The sequence below is a fragment of the Phragmites australis genome, chromosome 15, assembly GCF_958298935.1.
Source record: "Phragmites australis chromosome 15, lpPhrAust1.1, whole genome shotgun sequence".
NCBI classification, from domain to species: domain Eukaryota; kingdom Viridiplantae; phylum Streptophyta; class Magnoliopsida; order Poales; family Poaceae; genus Phragmites; species Phragmites australis.
In genome coordinates, this window is record NC_084935.1 from 710,553 (window position 1) to 731,700 (window position 21,148).

General features: G+C 45.7%; 1 protein-coding gene across 1 annotated transcript; it reads right to left on the reverse strand.

Moving 5' to 3' along the window:
- Nucleotides 1-9,723: 9,723 nt before the first annotated feature.
- On the reverse strand, nucleotides 9,724-11,604 carry LOC133893621 (ricin B-like lectin R40G2). The gene is made up of 6 exons (XM_062334695.1): nucleotides 11,380-11,604; nucleotides 11,143-11,265; nucleotides 10,642-11,034; nucleotides 10,410-10,532; nucleotides 10,099-10,327; nucleotides 9,724-10,002 (listed from the first exon to the last, which is right to left on the reverse strand). Coding segments are annotated over exons 1-6 (1,032 nt in total). The 5' UTR covers nucleotides 11,542-11,604; the 3' UTR covers nucleotides 9,724-10,000.
- Between the last annotated feature and the right edge of the window lie 9,544 nt (nucleotides 11,605-21,148).

Below are 21,148 nucleotides of genomic sequence, written 5' to 3' on the forward strand. Positions count from 1 at the left end.
AATAATTTTAAAAAAATCTCTAGCCCATTACAAAGATCAAACATATCATCTCATCTCCTCCAAAATTTATCTCTAGATTTTCAAATGGTTGGCTCTCTACTCTCCTACAACTTTACCCCTCTGTTTTATAACTCTTAGGAGCTTCCTTAGCCTTTAAATTTTCTTATTCCTAAAATATCCTTTATCAGTAATACACTCTTAACTACCATCATAATATTTTGGTCTAGATTTCGCTCCTTTTATCCAATATCCATAATTTTTTCACGACTTAGCTTCACTCGACGCAAGCTTCACAATGATACCATGTGACCCTCCAGTCCTCACGTGATTTTATAGCCAAATCGCGAAACCCTATCATGCTTCTCAAAGCGTGACTAGCCACCACTTAATTTACCTTAAACAAGCGCTCTGATGTCAACACGTATACTTCATCTTGCGATTTTGTCCGTCGACAAGTCTCTCCCGCTCTCGGTCTCTTAGGTCACCTTGTCACTTGCACGACATCATATTCACTTGACTTTGTCAGATGCATCTTCATCATTCATCCTCTTCATGCTTTATTTGAACTCCACATATACCGTTAGGATCATCCTTGACTCCGCTCGGTCTCCTTATCGTCTAACATTAAGCACTCACTTAGCTCCGATCATCTCACCGTCGACTGACAAGTTGCGTCCACCACCTGCACAACATGAGTTAACTAAACACTCATCTCCAAATGTTAAGGATATCTCTAATTAGGCTATAACACAAATCCTCAGTTCAGAACTCATTCTGCAAAAAATGAGAGCACCAGATGTTCCGCCGTGTTCACTCATTGAGCACCGGAACATCCGGTGAGTGTGTTTTCATTCAGTGCACTGAAAAATACTCTGTGCAAGACTTGGTCGGCACAAGCTTCCAGTGTTAACTCTTCAGTCCCCGAACCATCTGGCGCTTTGATTTCTGTTCGACTCTCCTTTTGCAACATCTTTACAAAACTTAGTCTGGTGTATTATCTGGTGTTCACAAATTCCCACATCGGACTATCCGATGACTTCTCTAGATTTAGCGATAAACTCGAATTTCAAATTTTGCCACGAACTGGAAAATACTAGATCAATCCGGTGAGATCTTCAACTTTTTTTAAAAAAAAATCTTCTCCATAGAAAATGGTCCAATGTTCCTAAACCCATCGTCGAACAATCCGATATCTTGGTCTTTATTTTTGCTTGAGCACAGAATTACTCCAGGGTCAGCTTCAATACCATATCAGATTATTTAGTGAAACCAACTTCCCAGACGCTAAGATATTTCAATGAGTTCTTTTTTCCTAGACTAAAAAAAACTCCAACTTATATTAGCCATAAATAAAATCAACCAAATTAAACTCAAATCCATCATTATCAATAAAATATCATAATAAAATCAAGTCGCATCTCAGTGATGCAACCAACGTGCACGAGTGCAACCAACCGGCAACCGTGCGTCCGTCTCGGTCCAAAAGTCACAGGTGTAACAACCGCTGTGGCTGGGCCTGTGCACGAGTGATTGGTCTCCCAGGTCACAACTCAGTGATGCATGCAATGCTCCTGCCCTTGCCCTCGGTTCAACTGCGCGTGCGAGATGTCACGATTCGCAAGCGGCGCACGAGCGTTGCGAGCTTTTCTACCACTCCAGTATTCTTCTGGCTCCCTCTTTAGTCAAAGTGATGGCTCCGAGCAAGATATATAAAGCAGCCACTTCTATCCAGAAATCCTCATCTTTGATGTAGCAAGCGCATCAAGTCAACGATTTAGGTGAGCGGCAGAGTAGCAAGGTCGAGCCGCTGAAAAAGAAGCGCAAGCGTGTTTTCTGAATTTAATCGACCTGTCCGTGACCCAAGCTTCAGACTTTTCCACCCCCCAATACAAACAAATTTAATCGAGCTGTCCGTAGATGAAGTACTCACTGTCCTTCACTTTGCTAAACCCTATCGCCTGCACAACAATTCAACGGCTGCACCGTAATTCAACACTCAGTAACCTGGAGCAAGTACCGAGGCAAAGTAGCCAAATAATCTCGTGCCCAAAAAAGATCCTCCTTTCATGTCATGTTGTGTTGCCCTTTTACTGTTCAGCCGTCGTTTGTTAGGTGAAACCGGGTTAATTCAACTCCTAACCCATTGTTAATCCGCACGCGCGGTGTCGGTAACTTCTCGGCACCATCACGCACGCATATATGCATGCACCGAACACGCCGGTGCGGCGGGCTCGAGATGCCCGGCGCGGCGCCGCCACCGTACCGAGGAGCAGACGTGACCAGAAAATATTGTCACATGCCCTGACAGAGAGCGGCGATTAGTATTGTATTACCAAGAGATGGAGATAATTAGGGCCAGAGAGGACACATGGGTATATCGGTAGAAAAGGAAGGCATCAACCTCGGTTGGCGATTAAGAATCGTGCTTGGGATGATAAACAAATCGGAGGCCAATAATTTGCCGAGGAAAGGAGTGGATGATCTTACTTGTCAGTAGTATCACTGATGGGATCAAAGAGGCAGGCATGGATGCATGCGTGCCTCATTAGGTAGTGTTCAGGTCGTCGAGGACTCTAGCCAAGATATTATATGATACGATACATGATTTGGCGTGATAGGGATGTGCTTACGTGTGCTAATCACTCTCGAAACTGCGTGTCTGTTTTTTCAAGAGAAAGGGAGGCATCTTGATCCCGTCGCGACTTAGCTTGTTTATAGTAACTGGCCGGTACGGTGTTTGAGCCAGTCTTGGAGTAGAATAGAATTCATGCCAGGATGGCACGCGCCGGTCCGCATATATGCAATTTGGGCTCGCCAGCTCAACACGTGTCAAATAAGTCACATATTAATTCTTTTCTGAAGTTGATGTATACTGCTACCTCCGTTCTGTTTTAATATCGTTTTAGCTTTCTACATGCAAAATAAGATTGTAATAAATTATTTTATATATGATATGTGTATCTCTCTTAATTTCTCTAACATTTAATTAATGATATATAGGTCACTAATTCACATACTTATTAAATTGAAACTCTATTTTTTAATAGTCTTTAATAAGAGCACTCTAAGTAAAATACCATCTTAAAAATCTAAAACGACATCTATTTAACAACAAAATTAAATTTGTAAAATAATATCTATTTGAGAACGATATCTATTTGAGAACAGAGGTAGTGGTAGTAATATTGCATTAAGCGACAGAGGGAGAAGTTGGAGCGTATTGCATGGCCCGGGTTTATCATCATCAAAGAACCCATGACATGCAATTTTTGCAATCACGGATCTCTGTCCAGACGTGAGGCCGGTGCTGCGTCTAGTTTCTTCGGTTGCCAACCCAATACTCTGCATGTTCCTGCATGTACAAAGGACTTGAGACGTGTATACGGATTACTACTACGAGCCGTTTGGAGATCACCACTTACGTCGTAGTGCCAGTAGTGTGGTACAACACAAATGATGGTCCTAGATATGGCTTTTGGATGGATGTGTACGTCTCATGTGTGCATGCATGCGTGTCAGATCTGGTTGAGCATGGTGTCGCAAGCTTACTGGTTTGGCCAGCGTCGCCTTGAGAATGCTTAGCAATCATCTTTGTCTTCAAAATTGATCACGAGCTGAACTGATCTGGTCCACTAGACCACTGGCCGGCCTCTTGTACAGTATCGCTTTGGGCTTTTAAAAAATCTGATTGCAAGGGGGGAGATGTGCAGAAAAGGCGGAGTGGCGTCGGAATCCATCCAACGTTAGGCGCATGCCAAGATTTCGTCGGTCGGACATGTTCAGCTTTCGGTGTACGCGCGCAGCAGATGTGGTCTCGCGAGCTAGTATAGTAGTGGCGGCTGCAGGCCAGGCGAGGCGAGGCAGCACTTGCACGCCAAAACACTGCAACACGCACACCATGGACGTCGTCGTCATGGCCATCGATCGCAACATCGGCTAGCTGCTAACAGTTAAATGATTTGTAAACATGCAAATTGCTTGTGCTTCGCCACCACGCTGACGCAACTCGACCATCCACTCCCAGCAAGAGAAGCCAACGCCGCGTCGTGCCTTAGCTTACACACATCTAGCTAGGCTGCAGGCTGGCTAGGCCAGCGCATACGTGGTCTGTCGTGTCGAGCTGTACTTTACTTGTTTGCAACAGCTCGCGTTTGAATCAGTAGCTCAGAATCTTATTAATACAATATAATGTATAGGCCGCCTTACAAAATGCGTAGACAAAACATATATTGAGGTTTGCCAATTTACAGGAGCCAAATCAACAGCACATTTAAGCTTGTTCTTCGTGGAGCCATTGGAGGAGGCCAGAGAGCATGTCGTGTCTATACAGTGCAAGACTAACACGCTTCGTGACAGCAGTGCACCTCGTGAACGTCCTCGGTCGAGGAAGGGAAACTTGTTGGTCTCTCCATAACCAAAGGACGAAACGCTACAAAAAGAAGCATGCCATGCATGTAGATAGCTAGCTCTAGGAGTCCAAGTCTACATGAATGTCCAAATCAAAGTCCATATCATTGGGCAGCAGTATTCAAGATTTCAAGGACACGATCCTGTGTCTAGAAAGCCAAAAAGCAAAAGGAAGGTTAATTGGAGAAGTGCAACAAGAACATGTGGGTTATGTTTCCACCACAATATCCCAGAAAAAGACTACAATGTGTACTCTAGAAACTATAGTACGTACATTTTGAATATATTCTAGGTTGCTGGTAATGTAAAGATTCTCTGAAGTTTTTTTTTTTTTTTTTGCTGTACATGTGGCGATGTTCTTTTGGTTTTTGCCACTCTCTTTTTCTTCGTTTCGCACAGTAAATTCAACGTTTTAAAATGCTGGTAGAGTTTGGTTGTACGCCTGGGGGTTTCTCATAATTGATGTAACTTTCGTGGCACTGGAATATGACATTTTTTCAAACCATGTCATCGTCACGGAATACGCCCTACACAAGTAGCACTTTACAAATAGTATTTACTTGTAGAAACAAAAATGCCCTTGTAATGCCATCAACTTGCACATACATGAGCTTAATTTTATTAATCTGCACCAAGGATGAATGGATATGGTAGAGGTCAATAAACAATATGGTCACCGGTACACAAGTGTCACCTTGATGATTAGATTGCTCATGAGTTGTATATATTTGTTTTTTTGGACGCAGGATTTTTCTTCTTGACTTTTGTGTATCAAGTAGTTTGAGCACTTATTTAGTTATTTTAGGCATGACATAACTTTAATATATTCCTAGCAGGCTAGTAGTTGGTGGCCGGCTTATACACCAGATTCCTTTTTCTATATATATTTTTAGAACAATGGGGCTCCTATTTCCATGCAGGCCAGTATGTATTTACCAATGGTTTGCTGTATGTGTGTTTTTGCCTTATTAAAAAAAAATCGTGTTGGAAATAGCTAGAACCGGAATCAATAATTTGCTCAAGTATTTCTATGTATTCGACTTAATCAACCTAGCATAAGCATAGCCGTGCTCGTGCGTCCTGGAAAGCTTGTAAAGCTAGCAACGGCCCGTAAAACCGTGGATTCTGCTGGTTTGGACGGCGCGTGTGCTGTAGACAGATCGCTCCGTGTTTTGAGCCTTTTGACCCTGGGATCTATCTCGGGTTCAGCAAAGACCAGGAGATTTTTTATAGAGAAATTATAGTTTAGCGATTTTTTTAGAGAGAATAATTATAAATGACATATACTATAGGGGAAAAATATCTATTTCTATTTATCTGTATTTAAAATTAGGAGTTCTGCCATATATATTGTGCAAAAACCCCTAAAATATAAAATTGAATATTTTAAGAAATCGAGAAGGACCCATATTCGGTTGTAAACTTTAGTTTTTCTAACATTACCCTTTTACACTTCTCGCGAAATACATATGTCTTATTAAAACTTTCTAAAAATCTGGTTGAAAAATTGATAGAAAGAGTATATAGCTCGCGATATGATTATATAATTTAGCTCGTTAAAAACCTTAATATGAGAAACTTCAAAAAACTCATCTAAAGAAAAAAAGAGTATAATTCACTCAGAATGATTCATATAATCTTCATGATTAATTTTTATGCACTTAATTTTTTTTATTAAGATTTAATTTCTTGTATCAGTATTATGTGAAAAATCTCCTCCTAAAATATGCAACTCTCTAAGCCTCATCATCGTAATGCCACTAAAACATCTTTCAAAACTAGATACAGGGAGAGAATTAGTGAATAAATCTGCAAGATTTTCACATAATTTGGTATGCATTACATTTATTTCATTCATTCTATGTAATTCATGAGCATAAAAAAACTTAGGGTTGATACGCTTCGTTAATTTACTTTTCATATATTTCGATTGCACTTATGCAACACATATAGCATTATATTCATAAATAATGGTGGGGTGTCAGTAATGCTCAAACCATATGACTACAGGATATGATTGATCACTCTTCTAAACTATGCACATTCTCGTGCGGTATCATATAAAGCTATTATTTTTTAGTCGTTCGTTGAAATAGATACAAGACTTTGTTTTAATGATTTTCAAAATGTTGTACTTTCACCATATTTCGTTGTATGCGGGTCTGACAGATACCCAACTGTTGAGGAAAATAGACTAGCATGTGGACAGTAGTTAAGGATCGTTATCAAAGGCCCCTCCGAAGCCTTCGGTTTATGAACTCTCAGTAGGAGGCCTGGCCTCCAGAGGCTATGGACCTCTTCGAGCCCACCTCTCCGGTACCTATGTGGCCTTCTCGAAGCTCCAACATGCAGCAGGTCTCCACAGAGATAATATCGGGAAAAAAGGACACCTCCTTGCAACCAACCTGACACAAAGTGACGAGCAATTAATGCCGGTGTAAGTTGTGCTTATCCTGACACTCTAGTGTAATGAAGGTCATCCTGATACCCCTGACAGTGCGGTGTCTGGTCGCGATTAGCGACCAGCTCACCCCTCAATATTGCTTATACCGCAATAGTTGCTATGTTAGATATTTTCTTCTATATAGGGTTAAAAGTAGTTATCCAGGACAATACCATATAATTCAACTATAACCTAGATATTTGTACATGGTAATAACTTGTATATCAAACTACGTACAACCTCATAAATGGAGGGTCATGGTCATTTGGGGGGAGATAACAAATACACACAAACACAAAGACACATAGTAATACTCCCCATAGACCAATCTTTTCGACTATTAATACATTTTCGATGTACATTCCTCTCAAACTTCGTCTCCAAACTTGAGTCTCCTCATTTGAAGAAACTCTCGTCGTACTTGTTAGCGCAAGATGATTTCTTGCTCCAACAACGCGCCGTCCGTGAGGACTCAAATACAAAACCGATACTAATGAGGTGTTTTAGTTTAGTGACGCTGCTCTCCAGCACCAACAGTAGTACGGATGCCCCTACATCTTCATACGCATACATACATATGTACAAGTATAGCTCTATGGTCTAAAAGATGCCTACAAAATCTAGATATAATTTTTTAAATCTAAAATTTATAATTATTTTTATTCATTTAAACAGATTTAAATAGAAAAATAACTGCCTATACAGTTGTAGATCTCGTCATATAAATATTATCTCCATTCAACATTATATGAGAAAAATATGATTTTTTTTTTCAAATAATAGGTTATCAGCACGCAGAGTACCGACTAGATCCTAATCAGCACTCCGCGTAACGACAGATAACTATTTATGTAAATATTGGATTTTAACTATTATTTTTGTAATTTTTAAAAATAAAATAATATTATTAAAAAAAAGCCGGTCTCATGATCCGAAGTAGGGCTGGATCTTCCGGCGCTGGTTGTCGCCCTCGCACCACTTCCAGGAGCACGACCTCGGTGCCGTCGTGGGCCTTGTCGCCGTGGAAGGCATCGAAGTTGAGGTAGATGTTGTTCACCATGCGCACGCACCGGAAGCCGTTGCCGACGTCGCGGCTCCCCTTCCACAGCACCGACTCGTCCTGGTACTCGGGGTTCGCCGCCGTGGAGGCCGTCCAAGTTGAGGTGGATATTGTTCACCATGCGGATGCAGCAAAAGGCGTTGCCGATGTCGCGGCTCTCCGTCCACAGCACCGACGCGTCCAGGAAGTCCGGGTTGCACGGCACCAGCCCAACCTGATCATCATCCAGCTGTGCGTGCCGCATAATTCTACATCTATCGTGAAGCTTAATTTGCTGAACACGAGAAGTTAAATTGAGCTAGGCATCAGAGGCTGCCTTACAGGGCTAGGACTGCCCGAGAGAGTGCTTGATAGCCTCACCTGTGGCCTTGTTCATAAGGGCAAAGGCAGGATAGTTTTTTTAAAGTAATTTGTATAGTATTATGTTCAGAAAGATACTCGTTATATCTTATTTATAGTATCTATCTCGTAATCTAATAGCTGAGTTGAAGAGAAGAAAAAGGTAATTAACACATATCATCTAGAAAAAAATCTTTTATAAAATAAAATTCTATAGAATTTACCTCGTCCTCGGTCGTCGTGCTCCATCTCATGTCCTTGATCCAGTGTTGTATGTTGTAATAGACTAGAAAAAGGACGTTCGTTGGAAAGGACGCTCTCAAGATTGGACCAGTTGAAACGGAAGAGGGCCCGATGGAGGCATGGAGCCCAGTTCTGCAAATTGATCAAGATTAAGTCGCGTTACAAGAAATCTTGGCCCAACACGCAGGCCCAGTTTTTCACCTCGGGAAAACTGACTCCAGTGGCATGAAGCACCATGCTGGTGTCAAATGGTGCCCCTCTCAAAAGAAAAGGCAGGAATGCTTCACCTGAAACACACGGATCTTTTTTTTTTTCGATTCCTATATTTGCTTCTGAGTTCTTATAAAAATCGAACCGTTTTATGTAAAATTTCATACAAGTATTTGTTTTCGGAGTCCAACGTACCTCCAACTTGGATGATATTGACACTCGACCCAAATTGGGTACTTAACTCATGAACCAATAAACCCGGAACAAGTAACCCATGCGGTAGCTCCTGAGACATTTCACTGAAGAATGAAAAGGTCCGATCTAGCCCTTGATCTTTTGTGACGTAGCCACTGAAGCTCCGTAAAGTTACAGAAGTAGAGCAAGTGACCCATTGAGCCGATTTTCCCACTATGGAAGATGATACAGCGATAGCTAAATCAGCTGCAGAGCTGCAGCAGTTCAGGAAAAAGAGGCGGTCTGACCTGCGTACAAGCGGGAGCAGAGAAGTAAAAGAACGAGAAAGAGAGGTGATTTTGTAAATTTTATTTCTTGAACAGATAGAATTTGTTAACTTTGTATACTTGCGCTTCGTATTATTAGCCTGTCTAGGAGTGGGAACGTGAACACTATTTGACAGCCTCCAGCTCCTACCTTCACTTTAGATCTGTTGTTTACATATTAATATAAAATAGTTTATTTATCTGTTTTTAGTTTCAAATGTAAAAAAGTTTGACCCACTCAAAAATCATGTGTGCCTTTAGCTCCAACTCTATACATATCTGAAGCTAATAATACCCTTCTTCAAAAAAAAAATGTAGCTGTCAAATATGACCTTAGTTTCCGTATGGTACGTGCCATTGGATTGCAGTGAAGGAATTCCAGGCCAGGGAAAGAAAAAAGGCCCAGCCCGCTAGACAACCTCGCCGGTGACTCACGATCCCCTCGGGTAATTTCTCCGGAGCACAACATGAAAACAGAACGCAGGTAAAGCAAGCCGATTCATTCAGTAGAAGAAAGGAGATGATAGAAAGTTCAGAGTAGAGACGTCGGCAATAGAAGAAAGACAGACGATTACATCCAAATGCAGAATCAGGTGCCCCCCTCCTCCTCACACACTCAAGTCTCTCCTTTCCCATATAAAACCAGGCTCACAGAGCGACACTGGTCGCACACTCGCACTGCGACTGGCAGTCTGACACAAATGCCATTCCGAAATTTGCGATACACCGCACACAGTTTTATTTCAACGCAGCATCCATTATTATTAGGTAGCAGCGCCTGGCTTCCACCATCATCATCTCTGCAAACGCAAGCAACAATCAAGACACTTGCACCTACGATTGTGAACGTACAGTTGCGTGAAGACTATTCATCAGATGTGTTGGTGAACACTTACACCAGGGGAGGATCTTCCAGCGCTGGTTGTCGCCCTCGCACCACTTCCAGAGCACGACCTCGGTGCCGTCGTGGACGCCGCCGTGGGCCTTGTCGCCGTGGAAGGCGTCGAAGTTGAGGTAGATGTTGTTCACCATGCGCACGCACCGGAAGCCGTTGCCCACGTCGCGGCTCTCCGTCCACAGCACCGACTCGTCCTGGTACTCGGGGTTGTAGGGCACCAGCTTCACCTGAACGCCACCGTCATGTCGCGGTGAGATGCCAAGTGCTTGTCTGAAATCACGCATCAAACTGAGATGAGTGGTTGCTTACAGGGTGGCTCTGGCCAGTGGAGTGCTTGATGGCTTCGCAGGTGACTTTGTTCACCAGCGCGAACGCAGGGTACCCTTCCTCGTCCCTGACCTTGTTGCTGTGCCTCATGTCCTTGATCCAATGCTGCACGGCATTCAAATAGATCCTTGCATTATTAGAGAGAAAGCAGCACAAATGCTTACGAGCTAGCTATTCACTAATCAGTTACTGGCCACAAGCAACGGGAGAGTACCTGGTACTCATCTCTGGGGTTGGTGGGTGCGAGGCAGGCGGTGCCGTTGCGCACGGTGAGGCTGTAGTCCTCACCGGCCTTGCAGAAGACGCGCACGGTGTGCACGGGGACGCCCATGACGGCGGCGTTGCCTGGGCCCGCCGCGGGCGAGTGCGCCTCGGGCCCCCACGGCAGGATCTTCCAGCTCTGGTTCTCGCCCTTGCACCACTCCCACAGCACGACGGTGGTGCCGTCGTGCACGCCGCCGTGGTCCTTGTCGCCGTGGAAGGCGTCGAAGTTGAGGCGGGTGTTGTTCACCATGCGGATGCAGCGGAAGCCCTTGCCGACGTCCTTGCTCTCCGTCCACAGTACCGACGCGTCCTCGTGATCCGGGTTGAACGGCGCCAGCTTCACCTGCATCAGCATGCGCGCGCGCGCATATACAAGTCAACATTGCAACACAGCTGACAAAACAAAATCTCTTCTTGGCAGATCTGTGGGCTTGAAGAAGAGAACACTTACGGGGTGGGACTGACCGAGGGAGTGCTTGATGGCGAGGCAGGTGGCCTTGTTGACGAGCGCAAAGGCCGGCATGCCCTCCTCGTCCTTCACCCTGGTGCTGAAGCGCATGTCCTTGTACCAGTGCTGCATACGCGCATGCATTCCAGGGACGGGACAGAGTGAGGGATCAGAAGAAGAAGAAAGGTGATGGATGGCATGCCAAAGGAGGAGGAGAGAGCCGAGAGCGTGCACGCGTACCTGGTACTCATCCTTGGGGTTGGCGGGGGCCAGCACGACGTTGCCGTCGCGGACGGCGAGGCAGTAGTTCTCGTTGGCGCGGCAGAAGATCTTGAACAACTGGTTGGGGCCCGACGCCGGGGGAGCCGGCTGGTTGTGGTGGTGCCCGCCGAACCACGACATCTTCTCCGGTGCGACGCGGCCGAGGAGAGCGTGTGCTGTTATGGTTGCTGGGCTGTCTGTCACGGTGCGAGGAGAGGCGCTGCCCCGCGGCCTCGTTTTATAGAAGGCGAGCAGCACGGCGCCCACACCCAACGGCTCACTTTGGTGACCAGGAAATGAGTCATCCCCAGTAAATCACTCGGCTCTAGGCTTGCCTCCTGTAGGCCGTAATTAGCAACCAGTAAATGTCTGGCTCTCTCGCTGGCAGGTGGGGCCCAATTGGTTCACTGGGCTGTATCCCGCGTGACAGGCGTGTTTATCATATTTTATTTTTTTTAATAAGGAATCTTACCAATGATTTCGATAAGAAAACTTTTGGCATGTTTTGCATCATAGCCGTTTGATATCTGGGTATGAGTGTACTAGCAGATTTGGTTGGACGAACCTTGCTGGCTTACCACTGCATAAGCTGGATGCAGTGCAGTGGAGTGTGATGGATTAGTGGAGCACAGTTCATGATAGTGTCAGTACTCCTTCCAGTGTCACAGTTGTGCATTAGCTGAATGCAATGTGGGGCCATGCCTCTAATGTGAAGGATATGGCACCGGTCTTCTGCAATTTCCTTTTCTCCACCGGAATGACTAATTTCTTTATACAACAATTCCGCGCACATTTAACAGTAGAAATACATGCGTGTTTTCAATATCAGGAAATTGGATCCTCGTCTTTGCAAAATCTCTTCAACCAATAGTACTGAAAAAATGTGTAGGAAAAAAAAATGTTTCATTCACCGGTGCCCGAGGATGGAAGCTTGCGCCCAACGCAGCGTGATTCCCAGAAAAAACTAGGGCGGATTCCAGTTCAGATGGCCCCCGTGTTGGACTTTGTAATTTTCTGCTGTTCCTGTAGACTCGAAACAGAGAACTTCACTTTGATCATGGATATCTCTTGTGCCTTTTTGCCTCTACTCTTTAGATCTACGTGCCCGACTTAACGTAGATAATGCTAGAGAAATGCTATAAGCACAGTACTTAGTTGTAATTTCCATGTTAAAAAGTACAGTGTTACAGTGCATATCTGATCACTTGAATTCGCATCTGATTACTTGACTGAATACGTAGCAGAAGTTACAGTTCATGTTTCCAAAATGCATTCCTCATCATTCAAAAGTTACCGCAGTCTCCATTCACTGGTTCGATTCCGATGAGCAGCACATCCTCTATCCGGACACTTGCGCCTGTCGGGCTGCAAGCTTGTAAAGTGTAATGTCCTTACCTGATAAGAGAATCTTCCCGCCGATCAGCTGCACGAGGATCACCGTCTCTGAATGGTTCAGAACGTCAAGATCTCGAGAACTTTTGCATTGTCTGCTAGTAATGTCTCGCTGCAATTCGCTAGGGCACTAAAACAGCACACTGAAACGAACATTGCTATTCTCTGTTAACTCTGAACCGTTCAAAGTTATTTGAACTCGCTGGATCTGAACTCTGAAGTAGGAGTATATATCTAACGAAACCGAGTGCAGCTTTCAAAATGTTTGGAGTGTTCTGAGAGCAACGGCTGAACCGCCGCGTGAAAGCTGGGCGCGTCGTCAGCAGAGCTCAGCGACGTTTGGTGCAGGCAGAGGCAGTTTCGTGGAGGCCGAGAGAGCGAAGCGTTTCAGGTTGTTCTGGCGCCATTACTGTTACTACTACTACTACTACTTTTATCAGTGGAGTTGGTGAAACTTGTCGCGTAACCTGTAAATGAGGTGTGAGTGACCCCAGTACCTTTCTCTCCTCACTGGACAGTGCACTGCTGCTGCCGTCCTGTGAACGTTGGGAAAAGTACAACGCGTTGTAAGTTGGTAATGGTGATCTTCATTGTCCTGGGACCTGGGGTGTGTGTGATTTGGTGAAGGTTTTGGTTAGCATTTCAACGCACCAACTCTCTTGACTCTTCGTAAAAGGACTTGATCTACTTACTCCTAGTCTGTTTGCAAAGCTTGGCAGGGTTCGGCTGGATGGATGTACGAAGATCAGGAAGGTTTGCTTTGCTAGACAGGGCCTGCCAAATATGTTGTCCAAATCCCAGCCTAAAACGTGTCCATCTCACAACCCAAAAGTATCTAAGTGGATTACCAACTATTGACACCTTATATAAGGGTTTAACAACTTATGATGTCATGAGAATGGTGTATTACATATTTCATTCAGTGGTCTGGCAAGAAACATTTTTTTATGGACGGTAACAAGCAGTTTTCTTTTGTACCCATCTTAAAATTTGGGCCGTTATTGTCAGCTGGGCCATATTTTGTACTTGAGCCCACTAATCTTTAACGGGCCGAGTAATGAAATCTGGCCTACGTAGGTCCAAGAAAGCTAGAAGCTCAATGGTAACTTTCCGAACAAAAAATGCTAGAGCAAAACCGACTTATGTTCTGCTAATCCATCTATTTATTTACATATGTTCACATAGAGTGACATAATGTCGTAATGATGCCCATTTGTACTCTTTCTCTTGACTAATATCGGAGACTTAAAAAGTTTCAGATCTGTTCAGCTACAATCATCTAACACGTTCCGCCCTTCTATTGTTGTTTTGTCACATCATGCCTATTATTTTTTTGTCCACCCGAAACAATGCTGCATTGTTAATTCCACCAGAGAGGACAGACTTGATGCTTCGGCATTAAGAATTAGACCGATAATACACACAAGGACGTTCTTTAAAAAAACAAACAAACACAAGGACGTGTCTCTTTTTTTTTTTCGAACGCGGATACCCATTTCTATTAAGAGATTAACGGAAACCCCCGGTACATAGTTTTACAACTTCAGAAGCAGACATAGAAAGTATATCGAACCCAGAAACATAGACCTAAGACGACATGCAAGGAGTAATGAAATACAACCATACGATGGTTTAGGCAACAAGGACACAAATCTATCTTTAACTTCCTAGAAGAACCAAAGGCAGCTGACAGCTTGCACGGAGAACACAACATGTTAGTTGTCGACTTCTTCTGATTCCTGTCTGTTTGGTCCTCACCCGGGAGAAGCATCAGATGTTCACGAGAGGCGCTCGAGGTGGTTGTTGTTAGGGCCAGCACTTTTGGACATAGACTGCAGTAAGCTTTGAGCGTCACGTAACTCCTCCTAATTTATATCTTTGAATAAATCTGCCCAGAAAATTAGTAAAGTGCAAGTATAAAAATGATCTCACTAAGATGCCGAATCAATTTTTTATCCAAACATATTTTATTTCCGATTTTCTAGATAACTCAACAAACATCAGCTAAACTATCAAGAGGACGTGTCTCTTGACATGGTAAACCCACAAGTCTCTTTCGGTCTCGGCCACCAACATGAGAATCGACGTTTGGAAATCATATATGCATGCGTGATATATCATGTGCTCCACTACATTTGTTCAGTTGGTCATAGGTAATAGGTGTCATTGGAATTGACAATGTGTAGCCTGCGTACTCGCGTCATCAGTAGCAGAAAAAGAAACGCAGGGTTATACTTGAGGAGTAGGTGTGTACCAAATAATGACAGCATACCCGCAAAAAAAAAAAAAAGTCAGCAAATGCAGCTGTGGATTGCTCATCAGACAGACAACTCAACGATCTCACAAAGAGAGAAAACTATACACTCGAACCTAGCCCCAACGCCTCCCACCTTCCTCCTTTCTTCCACCTCGCCGCCATTTGAGCAGGCCGCTGGAAGCCCACGTGGCTACAAGAACAACAACGATGGGGCTTTTTCGCGATGTCTGTTCGGCTTTCTTCCACTCCTCTCGTGACTGTGGCTCCATGTTGTTGTGCTCGGTGTCTGTGGCATGCTTGGCGGTCGGATCAACGACGTGGTGCTCATCGTGGCGCGGCGCGAAGGCCGGATCTGTGTGCCTGGCGGTGCGATGCGGTGTCCAAGAGACGCGGCGGCTGGATCCGCGTCCCCGACGGCATGGCGTGGTGGCTCGATGTTGCGACGGCTGATTCCACTTGAGTTGCGGTGTGGCGGCCGGATCAGCACATCCGATGGTGCAGTGCAGTGGCTCGGTGGTGCGGCGGCCAGATCCGCGCCCCTGGCGGCTGGATCCTCGCGCTCGACGGCGTGGCGTGGCGGCTCAACGACGCGACCGCCAGTTCTGTGCGCTTGGCCTCCGCACGGCGGGTATCCCAATGGCGCGGCGCATCGATGCAGGGGCGGGTCTTCGTGCTCGGTGTGTTGTGTTGTGTGCATCTTCGTGTTCGCTACATTCTTTTGCAGGTGGAGGGTTCGCCGGTCGGCTTGCCCAGTGGCTAGGCCACTCTCGCCTGCTGTCTGGTGTTCATCTGGCGGTAGCTCCGCACGGTCTCACGTGCGCGTGCCTATGTGCATGCGTGTTTGCATGTGTGCGTGCTTGTGTGCGCGCATCTATGCGTGTCGGTGCGAGCGTGTTGTAAGACCCACACTCCTGGGATCTCTTGTGCCTCCTATATCAGTCCTTGAATCAAATAGCTGATATGCACAGTATAACAATTATAGTATCACAATCAACTTCATACATACATATTAAGGTTCAGAGTATAAAATATTACAAACCATATTGTATATTACAAACCTGGCCGAGAGGCTAACAAAACACAGCTAAAAGTAAAAGCCCAAGCCACAAGCAACTTAGGGTGCGAACGTGACTTTTAAGACTACTCTTCATCCTCAATTTCACCTCCAGCGAAGTCAGTATCGGCTTCCTCATCTGATTGACAGCAAGAGTAAGTACGAAAGGTACTCAGCAAATCATATACTACTTCAAGTGTTTGATAGAGGCATAAAGTAGTTAATTGAAGCATAAAGCTTTATGGTTTAGTTTTCAGCGTAAAACAATTTATGCAAGTATTAAATTTTATCATCTACTATTGACTTTAAAATAGTTTAAAGTGGTTCAAAATCAGGTAACAGGCGATATCTAGGGTTTTTTTATCCTGAAAGGGGCTACACCTCACTCCATAGTCCCTATTATCACATTTGATGTACCTCTAGTACCACCCAGCTTCTGGTGGATCGAGCCAAGAACCTCATCATACGAACATCTAGTCCACACACTTACTCATAGAGATACATGCACCCGAAGTCTAAGTCAAAACGGTTATTGCTTTCGTGTGTCTATAACCGTGTACACGGCTATTCAATAGATTTACACTCTGCAGAGGTTATACAGCTTTATCCATGCGATATGCTCAACCTCCAACCATTGCAAACGAAGGAGTGAATCACACTGAGACCCTCCAAACACCTTTCCTATCGGGCTTTTCTACTAGATTTACCCCCAAGTATTAGTGGTCTTATATTGAATGCCAGGTTCCCTTTTTAAGCATTTGCCAGTCTCTGCACGCTCAAACAGATGGCCACATAGTCACTTGAATGCTCGCTGCTCTCAGCCTCATAGTATGATGCCCAACTCAGTCCGGTGAAGGACAAGTCAAGTCCTATCCATTCAGGACGTATGATTGCATCGGGGTGGCTAAGAATGACGGCTCAATGATTCGGTCCTTAAACAGCCGGGATAGGTATCTTCTAGCAATGAACACTACAGAGGTGACTCAAGCTCGCAGGAGCATCATCATCCAGAGTACTACTCCGCCTGCCCCCGTCAAAACAATTTTCACCCATTTTTACACATCACCCTCCATATCCCACACGACATCAAGGATTTCACAACCATCACAGAATTCACAACCATCAAGGATCCATAGTATATGAGTTTAACATTGTTAACAGTAAATCTTATCTCTGAGAAGAGGTATTTTAAAAATGATATCTCCGAGGAGACGTATTCAAACCTAAGCATGTTAAATATCAATGCATCGTTTGTCATTAATATATATAACACCAGGTAATCCTAGGGTGATATGTATTTTGGATGATAACATTTATGGCATGACAATTGTTGATAGGATTAATTCCTACAAGCACACATGCGATAATAAGTTCAGTTTTAAGTTGATCATGTAGATTATTTCAAAACATAGGTTCAATATGATCAAGGAGATAGGATTTGCCTTCCCTGAGGTTTTCTTCAACATCTTGGTTGTAGTCAGGATCTTCCTCGCTCATGACGCTTCCCGCGCAGCAATCGCAGAATTCTACCGGTTCTGCAATTGTGACCACGATCATTAACGGACTGTACTAGAGAAGAACCAAATAACACCAATGTAAAGACAAATGAGCTCTAATGTATACCACACTGTGATAGATAGATAGATAGATCTTGAATTTAGATGAATTTCAGCAAAAGAATCGCCAAAATCGGAGCCAAAACGGAGAAGTTATGACTTTCGGAAGATTTAATCTAATATAAACCGAGAAAATACGAAATGACAATATTGATGGGTGGGACCCACATGAACAATAACTGGGCCTACTGAACAACAATCTGATGGGGCCCACATGAACAGTATCTCAGTTGGGTTGAATTGGGCTCGGATTGGGTCGTGTTCGGGCCTGGATAGGTCGGTTCAGGCTGTACAGTTCTAGCCCGTTCGGGTCTGGGTTGGCCAGCTCACAGGTTGAGGAGCTGGGTCGACCCATTAGAGCGAGGCCTGTGGCAGTCTGGGGGCCTGGCAGGCCAGTGGCGCGCGGGCTGAGCCATGGCCCACTCGGCCAGGCCGAGCCACGGCCTGCGGCCGGTCCATGCGTGCGCGTAGGCGCGCAGGTAGAACAGAGCGACGACGGGAGAAAATCAGGCCAATGGCGAGTGAATCGGTAGAACAAAGCGGCGACGGGGAAAATTAGGCCGTCCAACTTCTCGTCGGGAACGTGTTCCCGCTGGAGCTCCACGACAGAAAGCTAACCTCGGGCATCTACGCGCGATGGGGAACTTGGCTAGGGGCACATCGACGGCAACAGATGACGGGAACGATACCAGATGGCAACCGAAGGGGACGGCGGCGGCGCAAGAAAAACGGGCAGCACCTCCCCTAGTCTACACGTGTTCTTCCTACAAGAAAAGGGAGCAAGGGCTCCTTGACCTTACGACACAATGATCGGACCACACACAAGGGCACAAGCACACCGACGGCGAGCAATGGCACGACAGCGGAGCTAAAACATGGGGCTACATGCGGTTACGCAAAGGGAAGCACGGGGGCAACGACGTGCTAGCTAGGGGGGTTGCGCGAGGGGGGCAGGAGGCTCGCCGAGCTCAGAAATGGCGAGAAGCTGGACGGCGGCCGGTGGAGCGACAGTATGGTGGCGATGGAGGCGGCTTGACTACCGGCATGGGCGGGCTCCCGTCGGGCTTCTAGTCGATGGAGAGCGGCTCAGGGACGGCGGTGTACTCCGGGTGCTCCTCGACAGCTCGTGGGGGCAGAACGTCAACGACGAGGTCACAACGGCGGAAATGGCGACAGAGGCGGCACTGTGGCGATGGCGAAATGGGGAAACCGAGAGAGAGAGAGAGAGAGAGAGAGAGAGAGAGAGAGAGAGAGAGAGAGAGAGAGGTTGAGGGGCTCTATTTATAGAGGGAGAGGGTGTTACAGAGAGGCATGGGTGCGTCGTGTTGTCCTTGAGGAATAGGACAGCGGCCGATGGCGATATTTTTCCGCAGCATGGCGGCACTGCGCCGGCCACGTGTGCGGTTCACGGAAGTCATGGGTGGCCGATGCTCAGGCTTCATGCGGGAGAGAGCGGAGAGAGGAGAGAGAGCGAGAGAGCGGAGAGTGCGCGGGGATATTTTCCCGAAGGGGAAAACAGCGGCCGGCGCGAGGCGAGCTAGGCCGAGCGCGTCGCGGTGGTGAGGTGGAGGAGAGGGAGACGGAGGCCGGGCGGGCAACGGCGGGATGCGCGGCATGTGGACGGCCAAGCGTGCGCGAGTAGGCCGGCATGAGGCGAGCTGGGCTGAGCGCGCGGGAGGGATGGAACGGCCGGCTGGGCTAGACGGGCTGAGAAATAGAAAAGGGAGGAGAATTTTGGCATGGGGTAAAAGAAATGGAGAAGGGTTTGAGTTTAAATTCAAATGAGAGATTCGAATTGGGATTTGACTTTGGATTAGGATTAAATCAAATAGACACACTTGCACTTCGATTTGGACTTAGATCTAGATCTTCGGGAGAGGATTTGAATTGAAGGGATTTTAGTCCAATTTGATTTGAGCTGAGGGGAACTAAGAGTAGATTTGAAATTGAGAGACATTCAATTTTAATCTCCATACAAAGAACCATAAAATCTATAAACCAATACACATGAACTAATTTGATGCGGGGATTATTTTGGAAACAATTCTAGTGCATTTTAGAATACCTATTCAACTTAATACATTTAATATATATGAATGTATACAAACTGGTATATATACATTCATATACATACTGTTTGATTTTAGTTAGCCTAATTAATCACAAAAAGTTTTAATTTGGAGTGAATTTCGTAATTGACCAATATGCTAAACTCGGGATGTTACACGTGTCTACGTGTGCACGTGCGTGCCGTCGCGCTTGCCGGACGAGTCATGTGCTGTCGTGGTCGGTGCGGTCGGCGCGGTGTGGATAGCGCGGTGCAGTCGCCCTCAGTCCCCTTGTGCCATAACGGTTCCTCCCCTTGTCAGATTTCTTCTCTCCGATCCGGCCCGTAGGAGCCTCATGGTGTGGGATGGCTTTGGGGTAACGTGTGCCCGTGCTAGCTGTGGCGTTGGGTGGGGGTTGGGTGCCCCGAGCAAAAGCCTTGCCCAACGTTTGGCTTGGGACGACAATGGTGACACGCTTGGGCGTCGCTTCCTTCTTGGAGGCGTTTGTTGAAGTTGCTCCTTCCCTTCTTCGCTATGGGATCATTCGGAACCTTGTTCGTGCCTGGATGGGCAACAACGGCATTTAAGGTGTCGTTTCCTCCCTAGAGATGTTGCTTTCGAAGACCCCACACTGAGTTCTGGTGGCCGATGTCTTAGTCGTGACGGGACCCTTCTTCGGCAACAGTTGTGAACATTCCGGATCTTTACAAGGGGTATGTTGTCGGTGAGTCCTCTGCTCTTTTGGTCATGTGTTGTTTTGTCCATGGGTGGGCTATGGTGGAGTTGGAGCTGCTGCGTCGGGGCGTCCAACTAGCTTGGCAACGATAATATGTGGTGGCCGTGGACGGGGACACGAGGAAATCAAGACATAGGCTGATGTCTGTTTCGGAAAGTTAGAGCTGCTTGGTCACAGTGTGTAACGAGCTTGGCAACGATAACCCGTTGGTGGACTCTGCATTTGTTGTTTTCGGAGTGCAGCGTTGTTTGCCTTTTGTTGGCGCTCATGTCATTGGGTTTGTTGCCGATTGGTCCTGTTTCAATAGGGTAGTTGTTAAGATTTTTAATCTAGTTTTACTTATAAACATAATCAACTCTACTTTTCTATAATAACATTGGTATCAGTGCTGTACTTTCGAAAAAAAAGAAAATATACACTCAGACAAACATTTGCATGGATCTAGTGATCCACAGCAAGCGCGGTAGAGGATCACTGAAACTCATCGACATCCTCAAATGTTCTTTCAGAAAACTAAAGAAAAAATAGCAGCAGCAACAAAGGAGCGATCCGATCTGACATCGTCGTCACTTAGTCATAGTTATTAGGTGCATCGGCAGAAAAAGGAGCGCAAGATGGTACTCGTTCTATCATGGAGTAGGTGTG